This window comes from Panthera uncia, assembly GCF_023721935.1.
Source record: "Panthera uncia isolate 11264 chromosome B2 unlocalized genomic scaffold, Puncia_PCG_1.0 HiC_scaffold_24, whole genome shotgun sequence".
NCBI classification, from domain to species: Eukaryota; Metazoa; Chordata; class Mammalia; order Carnivora; family Felidae; genus Panthera; species Panthera uncia.
The window spans coordinates 28,155,961-28,179,232 of NW_026057580.1; the positions used below are offsets into that span (position 1 = coordinate 28,155,961).

Consider the following 23,272-nt stretch of genomic DNA (forward strand, 5'->3'; position numbering starts at 1 on the left):
TGAATTTATCTTTGCCGTATGGTTTAGTTCTTTTATTTTGCTCATATATCTTAATGAGCCTGTGTTTCTTTCAGTATTATATGTTCTTGATTATTTTGGGGGACAGGTTCTACAAACAGTCAGCTTTTCTAAAAAATTTTTTTGTAATGTTTATTTATGTTTGAGAGAGAGAGACAGACAGAGTGCAAGAGGGGGGAGGGACAGAGAAAGAAGGAGACACAGAATCCAAAGTAGGCTCCAGGGTCTGAGCTGTCAGCACAGAGCCCCATGTGGGGCTTGAACTCATGAACCACAAGACCATGACCCGAGCTGAAGTCGGACACTTAACTGATTAAGCCACCCAAGCGCCCCAACAGTCAGCTTTTCTAAACTTTAGAAGCTTTAATCATGTTAGATCCTTCAAGTCCTCCTCCCCCAGTAAAAGACAATAAATGCACTTCCAAACATCATATGCCAGAAATCAGACACTTTCCTTTAGCTCACAATTCATGGATGAGGACAGTCCTACCACAGTGCTACCACAGTGGACTTGCATCCACAGTCCTACCTAGATGCAAGACAGGGGTGGAAGGGATTGAGCAAGTTTGTTCTTGCCTGTGCAACTGTTTCTATAGGGCAATTATATATTATGAAGGGGGTGCATAAACTGTTTTGTTTGCAAAGCTAGTGGAGAATTTAACTTTTATTCTGAAAGCAATGGCAAGCATTTGGAAGGTGGCCATCCATTAATACCAAAAGCAGAGATTGCAAATAAAATATGTCTGAAGCATAGTGCAATATATAGAAGCCCTGGCACTGTGGTCTCACCTTATCAGTCTCACCACAGTTCTGAACATATGAGATAGTTTTTGTGAACCATGATTAATCATGAACACTACCATGAATTCTATTATTCCTAAATGAACAACATTTCTACTTTTCATAATAACCAAACATGTTATATATTACCATAACCTCAAATAGTAGTATTTGGAAAAGATTCATATCAAATTCTAACAGATACGTTTATATCTCTGTAAGTAAAACCCAACTACATACATTTCACTGAAAAACTAAAAATAGTTTCTTTTTCCTGAATGTTTCATTTCCCAAGTATTAAAATAGACTTTAAAATATAAATATTGATATCTTTCAATTGTCAAGGAAAGTATGCAATGCACAAAGATTTGAATGAGACAGGAATAGAATGTCAGAAATTTCTGCAGTGCAGAAAAATGAAAATACATGTTAGTTAAAAAACTTATGCCAAATAAAAAAAGTTAAATTGCAATAGAAATAAACCCAATTTATAGTGTAATAAAATCTATGAATTTCATATTTGTGCTTTTCTCAAGTGTCTCTGCGTTTATTTTTTATTTATTTTAGTGTGTTATTTTGTTCATTTTGAACTGGCAATTCAAGTAGATACTTCTTTAAAAACATGAAGGTGGTACATTTGAACTTCTCATGGAAAACATTCTTCTTCTTAGATGACTATTCTCCTAGTTGATAGGGAATGTGGTCAAACAAAAATATGTAAAGATGGCTAATTATACTAGCTACCAAAATGGAAGCATATCCTGTGTCATTGTGCTAAATGCAATGTTTATACACAATTTCATTCAGTCCTCATACTAACTCTATGATGCATTATTATTGCCCTTATTTCACAGGTAAGGAAATAGAAGTGCATAGAGGTTAAGTTACTTCACCAAGGTTATATTGATAATAAGTAGCAGAGCTGAACTTTCAAACTTGGTATTTCTGATTAACTCCTCTACCATTAAAATACACCAGCCTAAGTCAAACCCACTTCCACAAAACCAGCAGATAAATTCTCCAGTTCCTGTCTGTTGTAATAGAGCAGAAACAATCTTTTTATAGATTAAGCATATTAAACATATTTTGTGATGAACTCTGTGTAATAAGAAAAAGAATATTTTAAATTACTTTTAGGGAAAGAATTGCTTTTAGTTTATGAAAAACTAGAGTAGAGCATTGAATTATGAAAGACAGGCCCCAGGGCATGGTCCAGAAGTTAAAAAAAAAAAAAAAAAAAAGCAATATTATGAGAGTTAATTGCTCTTTTTAGTATGATAGGAAAAAAAAATACATAGAGAGTGAGGGGTTAGGGATTCCAAAAATAATGAGATAAGGACAGATTCTAGGGAGGACACATAAATTCTGTTAACGTTGAGACTGAGGCCAAATGCAGATCTTTAAGAAACACCTGAGGTGGGAATGGTCAAGGGATTTCTAAGACCAAGGATGACTAATAGTCAATATTTCGTATTCTTGTATTGTTATGCTATTCTCTGATGTTTCTGACTCCTTTTTTTCGGAGCCCTGACTCTCAAATTCTATGTTACTATTTCTTTGGGAAAATATAGGAAAAAGGACTATGTAAATCTATCATTTGAGAAAGAACAAATGATAAACAACAACAATTACAATGGCAATAGCTAACTAGTAATAATAAAGTGTGTACCAGGCATTTGACCTCATTGAGAGAAGTTTTTAAAAGTATATATGAAATCATGAATCTCTTACAGCAACACTCTATGGCCAGTATTATTGTCACTATAACCGTTTATAAATGAAGGAAGCATTAAGTCACAGAGATGATAAGTGGTACAATACATGGTTCCAGAGGTACCAGGTATCTCCTCTTTTTAGTTGATAGCTCTGAGCTTTAGAATCCGAGTGCAAGTAACATCAAAGTGTCACTTCACTTGAAAAATGGAAGTAGAAAGAATTTAACAAAAGCTATGCATTTAAACACAAGTTCCCTTGTGATCATGGGAAGGACAGAACTGACACATATGTAAGACTCAAGTCATTTTTAGATACATCAGGAAATTAGAATTCCACAAAATTAGTTCATTCAGTTGCTAATACTTGAGGAGTGGCCAAATAATACATGTATGTCCACAAACATGAAATGAATAGCCTTACAGGTTTGTAAAGCCTAGATTGTTAAAGACTTCAATTATGCATTTATTAGCTCTATTGTATTGTATCTTTAGACACAATTACTTGGAGAATTTGTGTGTCTATTCTTTCTGATCATATTTACTAATAAACAAACTCTACCCATACAGATCAGGGATGTCTTAGTATACCCAAATCATAAGAATCCTGATATATGTAATTAGGTCCACTATGGAATTCTAGAGAAGAAATTTTTTTTTTAATTTTTTTAATGTTTGTTTATTTTTTGAGAGAGAGACAGACAGACACAGAATCCGAAGGAGGCTCCAGGCTCTGAGCTGTCAGCACAGAGCCTGACGTGGGGCTCGAACTCACGAGCTGCAAGATCATGACCTGAGCCGAAGTCGGATGCTTAACCAACTGAACCGCCCAGGCACCCCAAGAAGAAAATATTTTTAAACATTGTGAAGTAGATTTAAGATATCAAAAACATCAAAAAATACAGGATGATAAAAAGTTTGGTTATATTTAGATACAATAACTATGCATTTTATAAATTTTATTTATTATTAAGACTGTTAGGATTACCTAGTTTGGATTTGAAGAGTACGGAAAAAAAAAGATCTATTTTCAGCTGTGTGTGTGTGTGTATGTGTGTGTGTGTGTGTGTGTGTATAGTCCTAAACTTTCAAGACAAATACAAGTTAAAAGCAAAAACAAACTAAAGTCTTTGATATACAGGGAGCAAATGAAGCGGTCTGAGAAGACATACACATTTTTCAATTATACAAGTATATCATCTCTGTATTTTCCTTCAGGTAGAACTTTAGAATTTGATTAAAGTACAGCTAAAACATTTTCCATAGCATGATTTCATAAAGTAAAGTTTCCCCTATAGCCTTAATTTCAAATATTACAAGTTTAAAATACTTGACATGGTTGATCCCATCATCTTTTAAAATTTTAATATATCTTCAATGTAAATTTACATATTTAAAGTAAAGTTTAATAAATCATGTTGGGAAAACTAGATCTCCACATACAAAAGAATGAAATTGAAATCGGACCCTTATTCTATAAATAAGAATCAATTTAAAATGGATTAAGAACTTAAATGGAGGACTTGAAACTATGAAACTCCTAGAAGAAAAGATTTTCCTAGGGAAAACTCTCTGACACGGGGCTTGGCAATGATTTTTGGGGGATGACACCAAAACCTAAGGAACAAAAACAAGAAATACGCAAAAGGGACTACATTAATTTTTTTCTTTTTGCACAGCAAAGGAAACCATCAACAGGATGAATGAAAGGGCAATCTATGGACTCACAGAAAATATCTGTAAACCTGTAAACTGTATATCTGAAAAGGGGTTAATATCCAAAAAATATAAGAAACTCCTTCAACTCAATAGCAAAAAGACAAACAGTCCAATTTAAAAATGGGTAAAGGAATAGACTTTTTCCAAAGAAGACATACAAATGGCCAACAGGTATATGAAAAGAAGCTCAACACCAGTAATCATCAGAAAAATGTTAATTTCAACCACAATGAGATATCACTTCATATATGTTAGGATGGCTATTTCAGGAAGGAAGGAAGGAAGGAAGGAAGGAAGGAAGGAAGGAAGGAAGGTTGGTTAAGATAACAAATGTTGCCAAGAATGTGAAGGAAAGGGAGCCCTATATACGTAAATTGGTACAGCCACCAACAGGACACAGTATGGAGTTTACTCAAAAAACTAAAAATACAATTACCATATGATTCAGCAATCATTCTTTTGGGTATATATATAAAGGAAATGAGATCAGTAACTTAAAGAGATACTGTGTTTCCACATTCATTGAAGCAATATTCACAACAGCCAAGATATGGAAACAATCGAGGTGTCCATCAATGAATGGATAAAGAAACTGTGGTATATACGAATAATAGAATATTATTCAGCCTTAAACAGGAAGGAGATCCTGCCATTTGTGACAGCATGAATGAACCTAGAAGACATAATGTTAAGTGAAATAAGCTACATGCAGAAACAAAAAAATTTGCATGATCTCACCTTTATGTAAAATCTAAAAAAGTCAAATACATAGAAGCAGAGAGTAGAATCATGGCTACCAGGTTTGGGTAGATAAAGGGTAATGGGGAAATGCTGGTTAAAGAGTACAAAATTGAAGTTATGTAGTATTAGAGTTATGTAGTTTATGTAGTTTAGAGATCTGACATACAACATGATGATCATAGTACTACTGTATTAAATACTGGAAATTTGCTATGAGAGTGTATTTCAGGTGGTCTCACCATTAGAACAAATGCTAACTATGTGAAGAGATGGATATGTTAATTGGTTTGACTGTAGTAGTTATTTCACTATGTATATGTATATTAAGTCACCAAATTATACATTTTAGATACATAACATTTTTACAAGATATTTAAAAATAATAAAACAGATTAAAAAATTATGTTTACTTATTTTTGAGACAGAGAGAAACACAGCATGAGTGGGGAGGGGCAGAGAGAAGAGGGGACACAGAATCTGAAGCAGGCTCCAGGCTCTGAGCTGTCAGCACAGAGTTCTGCGCAGGGCTTGAACCCACAAACCATGACCTGAGCTGAAGTCAGATGCTTAACCAACTGAGCCACCCAGGCACCCCAATAAAATAGATTTTAAGGATACAAATTAAATAGTAAGATCTTAAAAAATGTTATAAAGTTGACAGCTCTTTCCTAGAAGGTTTGAAATGGACAATGACACATATAATGAAAGTCATAAGGAATGAACTCATTCAAGAAGATAACAGAAATGAAAAGTGGAACCAAATAAGGAGAGAAGTGAAGCAATAATATACAGTTAAAAAGAAATAATTTAAACAATATGAATCCATCACACTGTCAGCCCAGTTTTGTTACACTCTATGTCTTAAAAATGAAGAATGTAGAAATATTTATTATTTATTTAATACTGTTGTTGTTGTTGTTGTTGTTGTTGTTGTAGGTTACTGTATGGTCTATTACTGGACAGCCTGGTAAAAACTAACATTTTCTTAAGACAGCTCCCCTATGCTACTGTTCTCATCATGGGAATCAGCAACTCATGGCACAAATTAGCTTTTTGAAAAACATTACACTAAGCTGGCACTCACTAAAGGTAGTCATGTCAAGGTATATTCAAAACAGAGTCCTACACCTGTGATAAATTCAGCTTCATGCAGAAAGCCCTCCCTGCTTCAGTCTCAAATGTACAAATGTAAAATAAATATCAAACTACAATTTCAGCTCTTGTCCATAATCTGGTCTTCACATGTAAATGACAATCATGTCTCCAGGAGACCAAGAGTATATCAATCTCACAACACATTGTCATAAGACAAGTATCTGAATGGCTAAAGAACTAGAGAACATTGTAATTTACTTCATTCCTCTTGTTCCATTTTAGATTTAATTTGCCTATATTATTTCAGTGAATAAAATTATGAACTTTGGATTCCCATTACTGAGTAATCAAATTTTGTTTTTGTACTTTATTTTGGAGGTTCATATTATCCACTTGAAAATGATATAGGATGCTTATTTTGTAAAAAAAAAATAATAGCACTGATGTATTGCTACAATGTTAAAACTCTATACCTTAGTCTTTTATTAATAAAACATTTAAATCAAATATCTGCTTAAAGTAGGATTCTAGAATGTTTCCACAAATTTATAAAGGCATGATATATACTTTATAACCTACTCTTTTTTGAAAGTTAATAATGTTTGATTTAATGACACTGATGTTCTGCTGAGATGATTTGTGAATAAAGAATTAAAAGTGGAAAATAATCTGATGCTTTGTTTTTTGTTCGTGAATCATTTCCTTCTGTTTAAATACTTCTCCTCATTACACAACACATTCCTTCAAAAATAGTGATTATTTAAGAAAGGGTTCACATAATCTAGAGTATTTAATATTATTGGAGAAATATGAAAATGTGTAGTAAGGGATCAGTTTGTATATAACACAGCTTCAAAAGTGCACACAAATGGTATATTGCTACAGCTATCCTTTTTTTCCTCACTAAATGGTATGCTTTCAGATCTATCCACACAGATACATGTAAATGTATTTCATTGTTTTCAACTGACTTGTAAGTAATTCCATCATATTTATCATCCCTTTAAACATCCATTTCCTTACTTTCCAATGTTTTACTATTTTTAATAAGGCTATTTTAAGTGTCATTAGGTCATATATCTGTGCTTCTCTAGGGCAAAAACCTAGGGGTGGAAAGTTGATTTAGCTGTTCTTGATGTCATACTATATGATATCTATCCATGGAGCCTGAATGATCAGTCTTTCATACCCTGGGCACAAGACACCTCATGCCTCTACTTATTAAGAACACTAGTGAAGTAAATGTAGGTGTCTATTAAAATATGTAGGAAATAATATATTATATATATTATTAAGTAATATTATATATTAGTCACAGACAGGACTTTTTGATATTTTATATTGATATGTGTTGACATTTGGGATAGTTGAATAACTCAAGAAACAACATTTTCCAGTGACAGTAAAAAATTGTGCATGGGTAAAAGATCCATTCCAAATGTGAAAAAGAACAATGGATTTTAATGTAACAGAGTATAAGAGGTTCATTGACCATCAGGTTTCACATTCTACATTGCAACTAACCTTTAAGAATCTTTTACTTACCAAGTTTTGGTACGAAGAAGAATATTCCCAATTGTCTAAAAAGGTTATTAAAACACTGCTATCATTTCTAAATACATATGTATGAGGCCAGAACTTTCTTCAACTATTTCAGCAGAATAATTATTGTACAGATTGAACACAGAAACACATCTAAGTTTCCACTTGTCTTCATTAAGTCAGACAATAAAGACATCTGCAAAAAATGTGAAACACTGCCACTCTTCTCATCATTTTTATGTTTTAATAAGTACACTTACTTTTCAAAAAATATGCTATTCTATGTTATTTATACTAACATGTAATGAACTTATTTATTTTATGAATTAAAAATAAATATATTTAAACTTCCTTAGTTTTAATTTCTAATATAGTAAATACCAATAAATATATTCCACATTAAACTTCGGCTCAGGTCATGATCTCGCAGTTCCTGAGTTCAAGCCCCGCATCGGGCTCTGTGCTGACAGCTCAGAGCCTGGAGCCTGCTTCAGATTCTGTGTCTCCCTCTCTCTCTGCCCCTCCCCTGCTCATGCTTTGTCTCTCTCTGTCTCTCAGAAATAAATAAATGTTAAAAGGAAAAAAAAGGGAAAGGTGATCTTAAATGAAATCAAGTACTAGTAGGGGTTGGTGAGAGAAGCAGAGTGACTGTTCAGAGAAATTTAATAGTCTCTGTTTGCCCTAACCCTAATTATAGCCAAAATGCCTCTCATATGTCTATAGCTGTGTTGGATGTTATAGGGAGGGATAATACCATTTGCAGCATTAAATTATAGATAGTATTTAAAGAACCAATATTGCAGAATGAAGGTCAAATTAATGGCATTGAAGGGCAATAAAACAGGACTTAAATAGAAGAGAGATTGAGAAAAGTTTTAGGGCTTGCAGATAGCTGAGATTACATAGTGATTTTCTGTTGTTGTTTTTTATACTCATTCTTACAAAGAGAAGTTAAGCATGTCCTACTTTTATAAAGTTAAAAATAGAAAATTTTATCAATTGCTACATTAGCAGATGATTATATAAATTATCAAGGGAGTATATCATTTTCAATGGATTTGCTTCCTAGTAAAATCATTATTCATTTAACTATGAGTTGCAAATCATAATATTTAACAGAGAAGCTAGAGAGCAAAGAATCTGAGAGGTAACTAATTGTTAGGAAATACTGCTCACTGCAAATCAATCACAAATTGAGACAAACTTTAAAAAATTAGAAATAAATGGTAAAATATATAAGGATTTATGAGTATTTTATTTATATTAAAATTGCTGGAACCCATCTATTGTGTATAACGTAAGATATTAAGTTTTAATTTGAGTAAAAACAAAACAAATAAAATAATCACTATGTCTACCACTATATGATAGATGCCACAAATTTATTTTAAACGTATAGCCTACAGGTGAAACACTGGGGAATGAATTAGTCTTTTACTTTCTAAAGTACTTCTTCAATTTTTAAACATACACTACCCCCCAGCCAAACTGTGAAGGACACCAATTTGCTGATATTCAAATATGTAAAGTCTCATAGCCTTCTGTTTTTTCCCCAAAGCACACTTTATATGTATATATTCATTTGCATATTTCATCAATATCTCCTCTAGTACACCCTAAACTCCTTAAGGACAGTCATTGTGTGACTCTATTCATCTTGGACCACAGTCCACAGAAGAATTTCAATAATTCAGTTTTTTTGTGGAGTCAATGTGTTTCTGCTATTGTCAAGCAGGCTGTTCTGTGATGAAACATCCTGCCTCATCACGCTATCCTACCTAACCTGGGTGCACCTTTTCCAATGCACCACAAGGCTCCATAAATGATCCTTTTCTCGTCACCATCAGGGAAATAAAAATTTAACCAATTTGTACCAATGGCACGAATGCCTAATATTGTGTCAAATGTACCATCTCGTTACTTCAACTCCACCCCACCGCCCTCCACATATACAGATAGTTCTATAGCTAGAAGAAGGTTATTTGAAAGGAATGCCACAAATAATGGGAATTCAAGCACAATGACAACTTTTTGAGAATGACATTTTAAAAGAAACATTTAAGCAACCTGAACAATACACCACATGCATGACAGCATGCTTATATTTCAAACACTCCAACAGATGACATTTTCTAATCAAGACTAACTTATCATTTGTTGGTTGACACGATGTATCTTATGTAGCAGAAAGCTGAAACCCATTATAAATAAATGGTCCAATTTAATTGGGATATAGCTTAAACATTCTATAGTCTGTAAAAAAATATAGTATGTCACTATAAAGAAAACATCAAAATGAAGGAAGGAAATATAATCTAATCCTGATTAGATGATTTCAAATAGAAATGTTACCTTTTTGTGTGGTTATTCAAACAAGTATTTGAAAAATCATTAATGGATTTTACCTGCAATTTTCAACGTGAATTTTTTTCACTGCCTTGGATGGGATGAAAGATTCCCAGTTATTGATTTCCATAACTTCTATGCAGCCAGTAAAATTCTCCAATGGCCCAGAAATCTGAGATGGAGGAAGAGAAGGAGGGAGGGGGAGAGAGAGAGAATATTTATATTATTTCTACAATATATTATTCTTGATGTAAACTGGTCAGAATGTGCATTCAGATTGGGTGGCTGATTTATTCAACATATTGGTAGAAAGTAATTTAACTCTATTCATAAATACCATTCCAGAATTTAGCATAAAAGAATACTACCTGAGTACTACCTGAGTCAAAAGTCACTTGGAATCTGTAGATATCACTCTATGAATCACATATATGAATAAAGAAAAATTTTCATTATTATAGTGAATTACAGCTGGAACATAGGAGAAAAGCTAGTATGTTCATCCTTCCCATCAGTGGATTACACTTTTGCATCTTTTGCCTATGTTCCTTCTTACTTTTTCTTTCAGACATTAGTTATCTTGCCCCACTCACAGCTATTAACACATCAAGAAAAGGTTCTCTTTCTGTTATCAAAGGAAACACAGTAAAGTGAATATTTGTGACACCCCACAGTCCTGATGCATTCTGTACAACTTTGTGTTCAGTTGTGTGGCCTATCCTCCTTAGGAATAACTTGGGCAAAAAAAGATTGCCAACAGGACCAAATCAAAAAAAAAAAGAAAAAGGGCATTGGAAAGCATTTGTTTTAACGAACACATATAACCTCTTAAAGATAAACAGATATATGACTTTTCATTTCATTCACCATGAACATACAATACTATTCCATTAATTATATATCTATATGAATTTACATTTATGTGAAAAAAAGAAGTTAATAAAAACTAAAAGGGGCACAGGTCAGATTTCAACAGATATGAGCAGTTATTTCAGGTTCTGTATACTCTTATGCTCTTGATATTGTTAAAATTTTTAAGCTAAGATGGAACAAATTATGAGCAGGATAATTACTGAACTCATACACTTAAAACTGTCTACCTTGACTTTCGAATTAAAAAATGCACTATTTGCATTTTCAAGACTTAGTTTCTCATTAAATGTAATATTACAAAGGATGGAAGGGAGACTTTGTATTGTTTAGAAATTGTAGGGTGAATTTATTTCATCTTTTAACTTAGAGCCTTAGTTTAAAAACCTTTAAATATTTTCTTCCTCTTTCTGATGTTGGTTCAAACGTACTACAAATCCTCTCAACAAGTAACACTCTGTCAAGTGTCAAAAATGACTGGACTAGAAAACAAAACAATATTTCACACAGTAAGTTTACAATGAAGTCAGTTCATTGTAAGTAAAACAGAAATGTTTGGCTCTTACATGTTGCAGAAGGGAAAATATTCATTTGCAATTGTTAGCTTAAAGTTTTTATGGGTTTTATTAATCTTTTTGTTTTTTAAGTTTAATTTATATTTTCATCACGGTTAGACATGGACCTGGTTTTTATTTAAGATAATGTGTACATATGCCTCCCCTGAAACATTAGAAGCTTGTGAGTTAATATACAGTTTAAAATTAAAAATTAAAAAAAATTAAATGGTCTTGGAAAAATGCTATTGATAGAAATGGTTATGAATGTTTTCCTTAGTTTAACACAGTTCAAAAATAGCATAATGTATGTGCATATTTAAATAGATATTTTCCTCTGTTCATGAAGATCCTTATTATTTATGAGGATGAAAAATATGAAGAAAGTTATAGCTTTTTAAATGAATATGAAGCAATGAGAAATGCTCTAAAAGAAAATGATTCTATGATTACTCGGTGAGATGCATGATAGAATTCTATAATTCAAATCACATTCACATATTATGGATTAAAAGATAAATATTAATTTATTCACCCTGGACTTTGTTAGCAAGAAAAAAAATTCACAGCCTTTAAATCTGAATGAATTCAAAATTATTTGATTTCTTCTGTATTAACAGATTCAAAATTTCCAGTTCTTCCACACATTAACCTCTGGCACTCTTGTTCAGGATGAGTTAACTGGTTTCCAAACTCTCATGTAAATCTTTTTCACTTTGAATATGGAAATTTCATTTAGCAAAAAATAAGTCAAACTTGTACCCAGAAACACCAAATCTAAATAGTAAACTGTAATCACATGGTTTTTAGACAGTTTCTAATGTTGGGAACTTTACCCCCTTGAATTTGACTAACTTATAATAATTTGGTTAGTTAGGTTTCTGGGACAGGATTTTTAAAAAGTAAAAGGGAAACACAAGATATATAATTGATACAAGTTACAATGTAACCATGTATAATAGATTCATTAAGGACAAGAAATCATGAAAAATCACCTGTATATGAGATTACAGGAATGCTGTTCTTGCATGTTATCCCCCTTTCCATGAGAAAACATCTGTACTCACATATACTCCTGGGATTTCTCAAATCTGGTTTTTATTTTTGTTCAAGACAAATAAAAAAATAATGACCCCTAGTTACTTCTAAACAATGTTAAATGGCCACCACACAATATCATTAATATGATTCACAGTACTGAACAGTAATAATAACTGAGCTCTCATTTTTTTTTAAATGTTTATTTTATTTGAGAGAAAGCGAGAGAGTGAGCATGAGCTGGGGATGGGCAAAGGGAGAGGGAAACAGAGAAATTGAAGCAGCCTCTGCTGAAGGCAGAGAGCCTGATGTGGGGCTTGAACTCACAAATTGTGAGATTGTAACCTGAGCTGAAGTCAGAAGCTTAAATAACTGAGCCACCCAGGTGCCCCGGCAGAATTCTCATTTTTTATTTCAAATTTGACTCAAAGTTATAAACATCTTCAACATATTCTCATTTTTTCTACCTCTATATGAACAGAAGAATATTTAATTTTATCTCTGGCATTTGATGGCCTTTACTCTCGTTTCTTTTTTTTATTAATTTTTTAATGTTTATTTATTTTTGAGAGAGAGAGTGGGGGAGGGGCAGAAGGTGAGGGAGACACAGAATCCGAAGCAGGCTCCAGGTTCTGAGCTGTCAGCACAGAGCCTGATGTGGGGCTCAAACTCGTGAACTGAGAGATCATGACCTGAGCTGAAGACAGACACTTAATCAAATGAGCAACCCAGGTACCCCTTACTCTCATTTCTTTAAAGAGAGTTGAAGCCAATGAACTATCAATACTGTACAAATAAGTTTCTACATTAATATTCAATAGTAGTTACATAAGGTGAGACAGCCTTCCTGGCTATCATTTAGATTGCATATACGATATTCCAAATTTATAAACAATTTAAAATAAAAAATGTACCATCTGAGTTTGTTTTTGAAATTTACATGCCTAAATATTTAACATCCTGTGAAAAAAGTTATTAAAGTGAGAGAAACGTTTAATTCCTTTTTGTCCTGATATAGTAGAAACACAATTACTTGAGGAGTATATGGATTCTTGGTTAACCTGCTATTAAGTGGTAATTTTAAGAGCTAGTTTCTCATTCTTCTTCATCAGTAGTTTATGAGTTTTCTATTTACAATGTTATTTATGTTTTTAAATGGATTTCTAATGTACCTCCTGTACCCATTTTGGCTGAATTCAAGAGATTTTTTAGATTAATGGATTTTGAAAACCAGTAAGTTTGGTTTGTAATCAATTAAATAATCAATTGGTAATAGAGAAACAGCTCCAATAGTTTCCTTTTTACTGTAGATTGTTTTATCAGTTACTTAAAATTTGTTTTTAAAGGTCTCATCTTAGGCACACTGTAGTAATTTCATACATCTGTGAGAAATATGAAAAAAAAGATTATTTTTAAGCTAGCAACAGTAATTATTATTATGTTTTTGAACAAAGCTTCTACTGCTAAACTATTATTAAATCCCATATTAAATTCAAATCTGGTAGGATGGGAAAAGTTTTGAAGAATGTAACTTATAAAGAACATCCCTGTTAAACTGCCACATGATCTATCCCCTCTGCTGCTACTGCTGCTGCTAGGATGTTTTCTATTTTCCAAATCATGTGTCTCAATCCAGTTCTGGCACTCTTCATTCCCTTTCGCTGTTCCAAGGACCTTTTGGCATCATTTCCCTTAACAACTTCATTTACCATTTCTTGTAATGTAGGTCTGATGTTTTTTCAGGTTTTCTTTCTTTTCTTTTTTTTAAGAAAATGTCTTTAATTTGTACTATTTTATTACAGTTTACTTAACTATTTTGAGAGCACTTGAATATATTCCCTTGTCTTCTGGATTGCATTGCTTCTGATGAGAAGTCAGTGAAAATTCTCATTTTATTAGGTCTTATTGAGATTATTGCATTTATAAGTTGACATTTTTCATAAAATCCAGGCAAATTTGGTCAATATTTCTCCAAATATTTTTTTTCTCTCCTTTCTCCCTCCACCTTCTGGAACTCCTAATACACATATTTTAACCCCTTGTTACATCCTACAGGTCACTTAGGTTTTTTCCATCACTTTTCTCTTTCTTTCAGTGTGGTTTCTATTACTATGTACTCAAGTTCAATGATTTTCTTTTGCAGAAATGTAATCTGTTGTTAAGCTAATACAGTTCAGATATTATATTTTTATCTTTGAAATTTCTGTTTATTAGTTGAATTTTTGTTTATATTTTTACTTGATTTTTAAATAGATTCCATTTTTCCCTCTTGTAGTACGTTTTATTTGTTTTTAAGTTCATAATAGATGTTTTAAAGTTCTTGTATGCCAATTATAATCTCTATGATTTATTGAGATGTAATCATTTTTATCCTGATTGCGGTGCACAGTTCCCTGATTCTCTCCAGATCTAATATTTTTTTTTATCGGATACTGGACATTGTTACATGTGTCTTTGTTGTGTGTTTTCCTACATAATTTATCCCAATTGCCTAACTGTTCATGATGGTAAGGAGAGTCTACCAACAATTACTCATTCATGGCCAGAAACCCATATGCCTTTTCTTTTTTTATAGTGGTACTTCTACTTGATTTGTATCATAAAAATAATTAGTTCCCACTATCAAACTATTAGTACTATCCCTGATTTCATGCTCAATTCTCACACTCTTATCAATTTATTCCAATATTAGCTTTCAAATTTCTAAGCAACATGCTCATATTTGGGGGTATTAATTATTCAATTTCACAAATTTTTGGAGCCTAACTTTTCTATAATATTATATATGTACCATATGTAATAATTTTTGGTTAAACAATCAGCATTACATTAACCATAATTTTAGTTGCATCACAGCTTTAACTTACATGTTTAATGCTTACATTATTCCTATGTAATAATTATTTGCAGTGGAACAATGCTATGGTTAACGATGGCAACATTTTCTTTCTTCCTTTTATTTATGTACTTTTTTATGCTCGACATCCCTATGACTTATTTATTTTATAACTGAAAGTATGTACTCTTAATCCTCTTCACCTATTTTGTCTATCTTCCCAATCCCATCCCTCTATACTTAAGATACTGTTTCTATTTTTTTGTTTGCTCATTTGTTTTGGTTTTTAGAGTTCACATAAAAGTGAAATCACATGTATTCATCTTTCTCTAACTTATTTTGTTTCACATAGTAACCTCTAGGCCAATCCATGTTGTAGCAAATGACAAGACTACATTCTTTTTTTTGTTTGTTTTTATGGCTAAGTGATATTCAAGTGTGTGTGTGTGTGTGTGTGTGTGCGTGCGCGCGCGCACGTGTGTGTATGTCTGTACACACCAGGACACTTGGGTTTGCTTCCATACCTTGACTATTATAATAATGCTGCAATAAACAAAGAGGTGACTGTTTCTTTTCAAATTAGTGACTTGTTTTCTTTGGGTAAACATATGGTATTCCTGTTTTTCATTTTTTTGAGGAACTTCCACAGTATTTTCCACAGTGGTGTACCAATTTACGTTCCCACCAACAGTACACAGAGGTTCCTTTTTCTTCACAATCTTGTCAATATTCATCACTTCTTGTGTTTTTGACAGTAGTCATTCCGACTTGTGCAAGGTAGTATCTTATTGTGGTTTGCAAATGTGGATTTGCAATTCCCTAATGATTAGCAATACTGATCATCTTTTCATATACCTCTTTTTTTTTTCTTAAATATTTTGAGAGAGAGAGAGCGAGCATGTGTGAGAGCAGGGGAGGGACAGAGAAAGTGGAAGAGAGAATCCCAAGCAGGCTCCACGCTTCTAGTACAGAGTCTGATGCAGGGCTCGATCCCATGAACTTTGAGATCATGACCTGAGTCAAAATCAAGAGTTGGACCCTTAACCAACAGAACCACCCAGACACCACTTTTCATGTATCTCTTGGCCATCTATATGTCTTCTTGCAAAAACGTCTATTCAGTTCCTCTGACCGTTTTCTAATTGGATAGCTGGGGGTTTTGGTGTTGAGTTGTATAAGTTCTGTATATATTTTGAATATTAACTTTTCACTGGATATTATCATTAGTATATATATTCTCCCTATTAGTATATTGCCTTTTTGGTTTGCTGATGGTTTCCTTCACTGTGCAAAAGTTTTCATTTTTGGTTTTCATGTTACTCAAACTTCACTCCTTTTTTGGTATATTCATTGATAAAATAATCAGATTTGATCAGTATCAGCTTCAAATGGACAGAAGCAACTAAAAGCTCTAAAGCAACATAGGGCTGATATTGTGAAGTCTTATACTTGATAAAGGCTAAAAAAGTAGAAAAGGGGTGAGGATATTGTGGTGACTTTGATGAATTACTTGTGGGGCATAAAGGAGAAAGGAGGGAAATAAAGAAGTAGAATACTCGATGCTATGAATATTTGTTAAATTCCTACTATTTATTGGTTTGTCAAAAATCATTTTAAGGCTGGGTACTCTGAAAAATAATCAGTTAAGAAAAAGATGGAAATTGCTAGGAAGTACCTATTTTGAACATATGCAAGTGAATTCAGATGTTAACATTTAATGTTTCAGATGTTTAGCTGTTATTAGGATAAACACAAATTGGATGACAACTGTGTACTATATATAATGCCAATGGATAAATATGAGTCTAAACATCCTAAATGTGGGATTTTAGCAACATAATTACAAAACCACTACATAAAAATAGGAATCTTTCAGTCTACAAATTTCATAATACCTCTACCAATTTTATTGTAATATATTCAGTAAATTATGTATACTCTGTAAAGATTGTGGGATTCATGTGGACACAATCTCTATGTAGAAGGAAAGAGAAAGTTGGTAAATTTCCCAGATAAGAATTAGATTTATATATTGATTCAACAAATATTTATAAAGTATATCCTGTGTAGTGAGCACAGGGTCACCATATATGTTTACACAAATTTTGCACTGTCAAAAACGCCTAGCTGATAGAGTGGAGTACAGCCTGATATTTAAACCACATTTTTTTCCTCCAATCTATCTTCCCAGAAATATCTGCTTTAAAAAAAAAAAACTGTCTAATTTAAACAAAATCACCATAGAGTCCAGCAACTGTGAAGCTAGGCACTGTTGAAATATGATGTCAGTTAAAAAAATATGATAAATTTCCGTAAAAAATGGGAAGAGGACAATACAGTTTGATTAGTTTTTTTCTTTTATAATTTTTTTATTAGGGACTAAATTTTTTAGAGCAGTTTTAGGTTCACAAAAAATTAAGAAATTTCCCATATACCCTCTGCTTCCCCCCCACACACAGCTTCACCAATTATCAATATCCCCCTGAAGAGTGGTACGCTTGTTACAACTGATGAACCTACATTAACATATCATTATCATCCAAAGTCCATAGCTCACCTTAGGTTTCACTCTTGAGTGCCGTACATTATAGGAGTTTGGAAAAATGTATAATGATATATATCCATCACTATAGTATCACACAGAGTATTTTCACTGTCCTAATATTCCTCTATGCTCTGACTATTCATCCCCTCACATGTCCCCCAATCCTTGATGACCACCGATCTTTTTTCTGTCTCCAGAGTTTTGCCTTTCTCAACTATGTCACATAGCTGGAATCATACAGTATGCAGCCTTTCAGACTGGCTTCTTTCACTTAGTAATATGCATTTAAGGTTCTTCTATGTCTTTTTAAGCCATCACAGCTCATCTTTAAATAGAATAATATCCCATTGTCCAGAAGTGCCACAGTTTATTTATTCATTTGTCAACCGCAGGACATCTCAGGTGCTTTCAAGTTTTGGCAATTATGAACAAGGGTACTATAAACATCCATATTCATGTTTAGAGTTTGATTTCTGATAATGACATAGTAACATATGCAGGTTTAGAGTTTGATTTCTGATAATGGCATAGTAACTGTTTGTGGAGATCAAACCTCTTATGAAAATAACTAAATAGAATAGAATTTATAGGAAAATCTGTTTGGAAACAATAAAGAACACTGAATATGTGTTTCTAAATTCTACTGGGTTTTAGAGCCAACAGGGTTTTAGAGTTACCTAGAATTTACCTTGTGGACATCTTCATCAGTGGTGTTGATTGCTATTTTTTCACTACAGAAACTGTCAGAGAATGTCCTTGTATAAGGACACTGGAAAAACATGAGCACATTTTCAACTGTTTTTTTTTCTAGTTTATTCTTTCTCTCAGCAAGGCCAAACATGCTCTGTTCCAAACACTGTAATATCTACAGTACTTACTCACTTCCTAACCACTCAAAGACATCACTTTAATACAGTTATCTGTATGCCAAGGGATTTACCATGGATTTTCTTTTTTTTCCTACAACAGCTTTATTGAGATATAATTCACATATCATAAAATTTACCCATTTAAAGAGTACAATTCCATGGTTTTAGTATAATCAGAATTACTCAATCATTATCACAGCCAATTTTAGAATAGATGTATCACTCAAAAAAGAAACATCTATTCATTAGCAGTCTCTCTCCATTCTTTCTTCAATAGTAGATAACCACTAATCAACTTTGTATCCGCAGATTTGCCTATTATTGACATTTCTTAAAAACAGGAACATAAAATGTGTGGTGTTTTGTGATTGGCTTCTTTCACTTAGTATAATGTTTTAAAAGTTCCTCCCTGTTGTAGTTATGCATCAGTACTTCATCCCTTTCATTGATGAATGATATTCCTTGACATGGATATATATTTTGTTTACCTATCCATAAATTAATGGCCTTTTTGGACTATTTCAGTGTTTTTTATTTTTTTTGGCTATTAAGAATACTTTTGTGTTTTATGTGGACACGTGTTTTAATTTCTCTTGGTTATAGAAGTGTGTTCATCTGTGTGTGTGTGTGTGTGTGTGTGTGTGTGCGTGCGCACGCGCACGCGTGTGTGATTTAAGTGTTTCCTACTACAGCTGCTTCAGTATAAATCCTGGGGAGAGAGCTAGTAGCCAGGAGCTAATTTCCATGCTGAAATGATGCATCAAGATTACTCTTAATTGGAAACAATCTAAATGTCCATCTACGGGAGTCTGCTCAAGTGAACTGTTATACCATTCGCATTTGTGAAAAGGAAGTAGGAACATCTCCATATACTACGATGGAATGTGTAGTGGATGCTATGGTATCTACCCAGGTCTCCCATTAAAACCGAAGGATTCCTCTCCTCTTTTCAACTACTTGGGGTACTGCTGGCAGAAAAACTATGCCTTTCATCATTCTTTGGGAATGACTTTAGTCCAAGAGTATAGCCTCATCCAAGTTTTCTCCTCTTTCCTATGGTAGTTCGCATCCAATGACTAGTCAAAAAGGGACTATAAAAGCCCAGACTCCTCACCCCAACGTCTGACAACTCTGAATGATCAGTCCAGCTGCAACTTGACAGGGGTTTCAAAAACCTGTATTGAGACTGAATCTCATCCCAATGCCTCCCTGCCCAGTCCTAATTCCTTCCTTTCCCTTCCCTTCCACAGACAGTAGTATCAATAGCACTCTCTAAACTACTTGTATGTTAATTTCCATCTCAGAGTCTGCTTTCCAGAGAATACAACTTGCAATTCAGTGATCACCAGACACACTGCTAGGCAGAAAAAGTAAAGTGAAAAATATATGCATATGATATTATTTAATAATGGAAGAATATTAATTTATATATTTGTATATGTTTATATTTAATAATAAGTAAACCACAAAATATAAGGAAGAGGAAGGGACTAGGGCAGAGACAATGACAATGGAAAATGGATTTCTTAAATATTTCTTAAATATATCTTTAGGTATGGATTTGAGTTTGAAACCATGTAAACATATTATATAATTATAAAATGAAATACAAATTTAAAAAGCAATTTTTAAAACTCAGGAGTAAAATGAAATTAATGACTCTCTAACCTGTGTTTCTATTTGGTGGCATAAAACACATAACATAACTACTCTGATGACTTTACTTTTTTTTAATGTTTATTTTTGAGAGAGAGAGAGAGAAGAGCACAAGTGGGGGAGGAATAGAGAAGAGAGGGAGACACAGAATCTGAAGCAAGCTCCAGGCTCTGAGCTGTCAGCACAGAGCCTGACATGGGGCTCGAACTCACAAACCACAAGATCATGACCTGAGCCGAAGTTGGACGCTTAACTGACTGAGCCACCCAGGCACCCCACTACTCTGATGAGTTTAAAACACAGTACTTTGAACATATATCTTCAGTGGAATCGTAAGGACAGAAAGAACCAAAACTATTAAACTGTTTTCAATAATATAAATTGGTGGTAGTGATAGAACATTATTCTATTAGATGTGTGTCCACTGCAGAATAAATCAAAAGTATATTATGACAGTCTCATTCACAACAGAGGTTTTATTGCATGTCTGGAAGGAGATGAACCGAAAACCATATATGAGAGTTCTTAACTGTGACTGCTATTATAATTATTAGCTTATGAGGTTTTTTACATTATAACAAAAAAATCTTTCCTAGTTTGGCTAGAGAAAAGCTAGGAAAAAATAGTGCAGTAGCAAAGAACAGTGATAGGTTCCATGTGTGATCTCTAAATACCACTTTATACCAAAAGGAGTCTGTATTCCTTGGAGAAATGCCTAATTATTCATCTGGGAAAATGTAAGAAACCATGGAAACTCTACAGTACAAAAAATTTAATTTCTACGACAAAATTTTCCTCAAAAAATAAAACTGACAAGGCAAGATAGAGGCATATTAACCAATCATATGATATGGATGTTAGTTGGTTAATTTTAAACAAACTATTTTTAAAAGAAGGTTATAAAACAGGAAAATGTGAAAACTAACTGGATATGACAGTAAAAAAATATTATTACTTTTTAAAGGTGATAATGCAATTACGGCTATCATTTTGAAGATTACTTAGCTTACGGAAATCCATCTAGAAACATAAAGTATTCTGATGTCTGAGATAAACTTCCAAAACATCTTTAAAAATGGAGGGTAGAGTACACATTTAATAGATGAAATATAGCTGTGTTTCTTATTTTCTGAAGCTACCAGTGAATTCATCACATTCTTTTTTTCTACTTTTGCATATGTTGGAAGTTTTATTCTAAAAAAATTCTATTTCTCCATAGGCACTCAATCACCACTTACACTTACTTGGCTTACTTCCCTACCATGACCACATCCTAAGCAGTTCTCTAGCTCTAATACACTGGTTTAAACTACTCAATTTGTTGCAAAATCTCCATTTTTCTGATATTTTAATCTGTTTACTTCTTTTCTTATCTACTCTTCCTTTTAAAAACAGTAAGATCACTCAGCTGTACCCCTCTCTCTTCCTCACCACACTTCTCCCTCGTGCTCACCTTTTATGTTCTTTCTCCCAACAGAAGAAAATTCACCTTATGTCTGCCTAATTGAATTTTATTCTCTCAACCTCTACTCACTGATGAATTTACATATTTTTTACATGAAAGGTAAATAAATGAATATTTTAGGAAATAAAATTTTGTGTTTCTATTTTAACACTGAAACTTTTCATATCACACCACCCAAAACCATCAGAGTAGCCCAACAAAAGCAATTCTGTCTTGGTAAAAAGACTCAATAAAAAATAATACGAATAGCAATGATAATAAGATAAAAATAGTAACTACTATCTATTGAGAACTATTATGCACTTATCTAACCTTCATAATAGTTTTATTATATAGATTCATCAGCATTTCAGTTTGCTGTTTACTATTTGTGGTTTATTATCTCTATTACTGATGTTCTAAGAAGATTCCCTGTCATTATATTCATTTATGGATGGTCTTCAACCAAAGAAGATGACTTTGGGCCTTTCTTTGCATACCAGTTCCTATTTGGAAGAAGGCATCATGCCACCTCGTTTCAGTTCCTCTCTCCTTCTCATTTTTCTGAGAACCCAACCACTCCAGAGGCATTCTAGCTTAAAACTACTATATACTGATGAACTTTCTCTGAAGTTGCCAAATTCTGTATCTAGCTGAGTATAATATTCCAATATGGGACAAAGTACTTGGAAGTCCACCAGTTGAATCTTAATCTACATCACAACTTAGCTCTTATCAGTAATAAAGCTTATAAATGTAACTTCATTTCTCTGACACCTTGCATGTGCTGTTTAATGGGTCCTAAATTTGCTTGGGAAACAGCTCTTTCAAATCTCATGAATCTCTGTTAAGTGTTGAAGGTTGGATAATTTGTCCAAGTCACAAACTTAGACAATGGCATCACATAACTAGGCTAGATTTCAGGCCACTGAGCCCAGGGGGGCATGGTCTTCCTTACTTCTCTATGCTAAGAATCCCTGGTCCTATTTGCTATCCTTTACCCATATGGACCTGGCATTACTGAGTTGTTCAAATACTGGGAATGATCATTTATTGACAGTTTCTTAACATTGTACACTTTTAACTCAAATGCTTTTAACAGGAGTTTTAATATTATTTTGGATCATTATGTGATCCTTATGTTTCAAAACGATGGTAGGATACTGTGATATAATCTATGCCTTGTTTACTTCTGATCTTACAACCAGTAAAACTGCATTAAAATGTGGGGGAAAATGTGTCATACTGTCAAAATAGCATACATCAGCACTGCTATAGACCAAATGTGGCCTCCTCTAAATTCACATGTTGAAACCAAATCCCATGTAGAGGTTATTTGGAGGTAAGGTCCTTGGGAGGTGATTAGGTGATGAGGGCGGAGCTCTCATAAATGGGATCAGTGACCTTATGAAAGAGGTCCTAGAAAGATCCCTCAACGTTCTTACTAGGTGAGGATTCAACCAGAAGATGCCCATCTATGAACCAGGAAGTAGGCCCTCACTATATA

The 23,272-nt window shown here is 33.3% G+C and overlaps 1 protein-coding gene across 1 annotated transcript in view; it reads right to left on the reverse strand.

Moving 5' to 3' along the window:
- EYS (eyes shut homolog) overlaps positions 1-23,272 on the reverse strand; it is a 1,624,793-nt gene that overhangs the window by 510,993 nt on the left and 1,090,528 nt on the right. Inside the window, 1 exon segment of the mRNA XM_049653864.1 lies at positions 10,013-10,125. Within this exon segment, the coding sequence (XP_049509821.1) occupies positions 10,013-10,125 (113 nt within the window).